This window comes from Tupaia chinensis, unplaced genomic scaffold (assembly GCF_000334495.1).
Source record: "Tupaia chinensis unplaced genomic scaffold, TupChi_1.0 Scaffold000216_1, whole genome shotgun sequence".
NCBI classification, from domain to species: Eukaryota; Metazoa; Chordata; class Mammalia; order Scandentia; family Tupaiidae; genus Tupaia; species Tupaia belangeri.
In genome coordinates this window covers 134,519-138,854 of record NW_006159691.1, presented here as the reverse complement: position 1 = coordinate 138,854, position 4,336 = coordinate 134,519, and the positions used below count along the sequence as shown (strand labels likewise).

The following is a 4,336-nucleotide window of genomic DNA, read 5'->3' as shown; positions in this document are numbered from 1 at the left end:
AAGGGATTGCAGCATGACCATCCCCCGTGGGGGGTGATTTCTCACTTTCTGTCTGTCTTTTTGGCGAGTGCACATACCTTACATTAAAAACCTCTCCAAAATAAATAAATAAATAAATAAATAAAATATCTTTAAAATGAGAGCTAATAAATAAATAAATAATATATTTAGAAAGTGTATATATATATAGTAAATTACAAAATTATATTAAAAACTAATGACTTCAGCAACATTCCTATGTTTCAGGTGTCTGCTGATCGGATAGTATTTGGAGTACATTTGTTATGTATTTGTGATCAATTTTAGAATTTCGGCTGTAACTGCACTTTGGCACTAAAATCTTTTTTACCTAAATATGTAGTTGGAAATACTAGAGTGCATTAAATAGAAAAATGAATAGAATAAGTTATTCCATGATTTCCAAGTAGTGTCTTTATTCCATTGAGCCCCTTTCTCCAAAACTACCTCTCAAATCACTAGCCTTTTAAAATATTTCTTGAAACATTTTTAGTGTAATTTATTGTAACACTTACACACTCTGAGACATTTGAAAGGTGTGCAGAATATGCAATGGTTCAATGTTGTGCAGGACTGTTTTACCCCTGGAAGGATTGCTAGTGTCCCTGCCTCCCCTCCTATGTCCTATGTGCTCTGCAAACACGGTGACCCCAAGCCACAACATGTTCCAACATGTCTCCAAAACTTCCTCCAGGGAGGGTGATACTGTCCTGTTGAGAATCTCTTGATTCGACAGAAGTGACCTGGACATTCTAGCCAGGCTGAAACAGATAAGCCAAGCCTCAGTGTGCATCTGCCCAGGTTTCGAAAGTGAGTGTGTTTTAGTCATTGAAGCATGAAGACAAAGATTAGACTCATTGATTCAGAAAGTATTAGTGAGTACCTACTATGTGCCTGTAAAGTATCTCAGTGTTTTCCATTTCCTTGTTTAAGCACCCTTTTGTCAAGAGTGCTAAAGGAGTGTCAATCCTGCGAGACTTAATTAATGAAGCCATGGATGTGAAACTAAAACGCCAGGAAGCCCAGCAGCGGGAAGTGGACCAGGACGACGAAGAAAATTCAGTGAGTAGCAGGCATTGCTGTGGGCCTCAGGCTTTAATGCTCATTATTTCATGATTGCCAAGCCAGGTAAGACGAGTAGGCAGTGCTGGATCAACCTGGACCTGGAGACTCTTTTGCATGACTGTATTCTAGTCTGGATCAAGGCTTGCTGCATCTTTGCTGGTTCTGCTTCTGTTGCTTCCAAAACACTTTTTTCTTTAAGTGTGTTTATTTATTTATTCTGTGAGGGATGGAGACAGAGTAAGAGAGCAAGAGAAAGGGGCACCCCAACTGAGTTTTCATGGCACAGTCACGGGAGATCTTGGGATGCAAACCCAGGACCTTCCCACGTGGCCTCAGCAGGTGGAGTGTTACGTTACCACTGCTGGCCCCTGGAACGCTTTTCAATTTTACGTTTTTGCCCCTATATCTTTTATTCAATCTAACCTTTTAGTTTGAAAAGAGAAAGCTCAGGTCTGAGACTTGGTTTTTCTAAGCCCTTTGGGGAATCTCAGATCTGTACTTCCCATGTGGTTTGTACACTTATCGAGGCCCTCCTAGCCTTGAGGTTCTGAGACTGTGCACATGTGCTGCTTAAATCTGTGTTGCAAAACTCTTTAAAGGCGCAAGGGAGTGGATCCTTGAGGTTAGGTATGCTAATCTCGTGTGTACATGTCTGATTCTGGGTCAAAAAAGAAAAAGTGCTTTCAGTTCTGTAGGGTGAGTTTAGAACCCGAATGCCAAATTCAGAAATGTATGCATCCAGATGAGTAATGATAATTCAGAAAACCCAATTGTTGGGTCAAATTAGCCCCAATTTGAAGTTGTGTCCTTTCACAGGAAGAGGATGAAATGGATTCTGGCACGATGGTTCGAGCAGTGGGTGACGAGATGGGCACTGTCCGAGTAGCCAGCACCATGAGTGACGGAGCCAATACCATGATTGAGCACGACGGCACGCTGCCATCACAGCTGGGCACCATGGTGATCAATGCGGAGGACGAGGAAGAGGAAGGGACTATGAAAAGTAAGGCTCTGATGAAATGGACTCCTCGAGGCACGTACGTCTCAGGAAAGACGGGTTCTCATGGTCTGTGCAGGCCCCGTCTTCAGTCCCTTCTGGTGCAACCAAAGGCGTTTTTTGCCTTGGAAGGTTATGGTTGGGGGTAGGTTTGGGGCGGGAAAGAGCTGACATGTGAAGTTAATAGGCAAGAAAGCATCAGTAATGGAAAGGGATTTGCTTTTGAACCTGAACAGCCATTCTGTTATTGTCTTCTTTTTCTTCTTTACCTTGTTCTGGGGAGGCAGGCACATGTATCATTATTTAGTTATCATCCTTTCTCAAATTTTCCTGACTTTGTCCATTGAGAGCATTTTGCCTTTTTTTTTTTTTTTTTAATAAATTTGCCAGAAAGCGTGTGTGCTTGACACAGATGGAGGGAGGAGAAAGTACCCACTGATGGGGCCCATCACAGTCCCTTCCCCTCCATTTTTTATCCTCTTGGAATTTTGGGCATGCGCTCACACACGCTCAGCTTGTTTTTCAAGCCACTAGGGTCAGGACTTGAACCATGTAGTTAGCCATGTGGGATCTGGCTCCCTTAACGACCAGGCCATAGAGCTGGCCCTGATAACATTTTCAAGGTGGCTCCTATATTCTTTATTTTAATTTTTTAAAGTGTTTATTTCTTTCATGAGAGAAACAGAGTGATAGAAAGGCAAGCATCTCCAATAGGGCCCCATGCCACGACCCAGCCCTAGTCTTAGCCAGCCTAGATTATGAACATGGGTGTGTGTGCCTGCTGTGTGTATAGGGAGGCCTCAAGACATGAACCCAGGACCTCCTTCCCATGTGGGTCAATATTGCAGAGTGTCGTGTTATGAAGGCCACTGGAATATACTTTTGGCAATGCCTCCATTCTTTTGTTTGAGAATTATAAGTTGCTCTGGATTGTGAGTTTCCCCTGACACAGTTCTGGAATCACCCATATGTTCAAGGAGCACCGTTTCCTTTTATTAGAGATCTGTTTGGAAACCAGGGTCACTGTTTTTGGGCTCTCTTCGTAGGCAGAGCAAGGACATATACGTGTATGGAAGAGGGGAGGCCTCTAGCAACTCAACTCATTCCATCGTCTTCACTGTCTACAGAGAGGGTGTTTGTGCTCTCACTCTAAGGGAACAGGTTCAAGAGGTGGCTCCTTGCTCATGGTCACAGGGCTAGGGAGTGGTGGAGCTAAGAACTGAAAGTACTGCAGAGTACGTGTTTTCATCCCACTGAAATTCTGATTTGATTGGGTTGTCTATTATTACTTGCGCAGACATGCGAAAGTAGATCCGTGATATAAAACTCATCAAAATTAACGTCCAGTCTATGGCTGTCTTCTGATGCGATTCCAGGGATGTCTTTTGTTTTTATGAAATGATTGCTTATTGTATGTAAGCTGTTTACTCTACTTAATAGAGTAGAAGTTATATCTGTTAATAATTATTAATGATTAGGCAGGCACTGTGGCTAATCCTTTATAAGCATTTCACATTTTTTAATCATTACAACCTTGTCGTGTAGATAAAATTGCTGCCCATTTTACAGCAGTTGAAACTGAATTACAAAAGGATGAAGCAATTTGCTTATGATTGCATAATGCGTAATAGAGAGCCAGGGGTTTGAACCAGGTATGTTTGATTTCAGAGTTCATACTCTCAGCCATTATTACGCTGCTGCCAGCAGGACCCTTTAGCAAGTGGTTGGGGGCCATGACCAAAGCACTTTACAGGTCATGTATTAATAAGTCTCAGCCTGCAGTAATGCTTCTCCTACAGGTTGTTTCAATATTTAGCTCTCCATGTCCCCAGGATTTCCAGAAGGAAAGGGCAGGTGGTTTTCAAAGGGAGCATGCCTCTTGAGAGACATAGCATTGTTACATCTGAGAGAATGTCTTTGGGTGTGTGTGTGTTTCAATCTACCTGAAGGAGTCAGATTACAGTTGAAGGGAAAGGTTTAGATAGGGTGGGATTTGACTGTAAGAACAGTAGAGTTGGGACCAGCAGATGGCGTAATGGCTATGTCTTTGAACTTCTCTAGTTGACTGTGGTTCAAGTCTCAGGCCTGGAGGCTTAAAACTCACACTGGGTGCGTGTGCATGCATGCCCAAGATCCTGAGAGGAGAGGAGGAGAAGGGATTGTGGTGTGTTCATCTCCCCTAGGGGGTGATTTCTTGCTCTCTGCTTCTCTGGCGAGTGCATGCACCCTATAGCAAAAATCTGTCTAAAAAAAAAA

General features: G+C 42.9%; 1 protein-coding gene across 9 annotated transcripts in view; it reads left to right on the top strand.

The window, feature by feature from the left end:
• STK4 (serine/threonine kinase 4) overlaps positions 1–4,336 on the top strand; it is a 99,236-nt gene that overhangs the window by 30,051 nt on the left and 64,849 nt on the right. For all 9 annotated transcript variants that reach the window (XR_001370329.2, XR_334410.3, XR_001370328.2 and 6 more), the window contains exons 8-9: positions 952–1,080; positions 1,900–2,086. Coding sequence is in view for 5 of the 9 variants with exons in the window: in XM_014587492.2 (XP_014442978.1) it covers positions 952–1,080; positions 1,900–2,086 (316 nt within the window). In the remaining 4 variants the exon portion in view is untranslated. The remainder of the gene's footprint in view (positions 1–951; positions 1,081–1,899; positions 2,087–4,336) is intronic.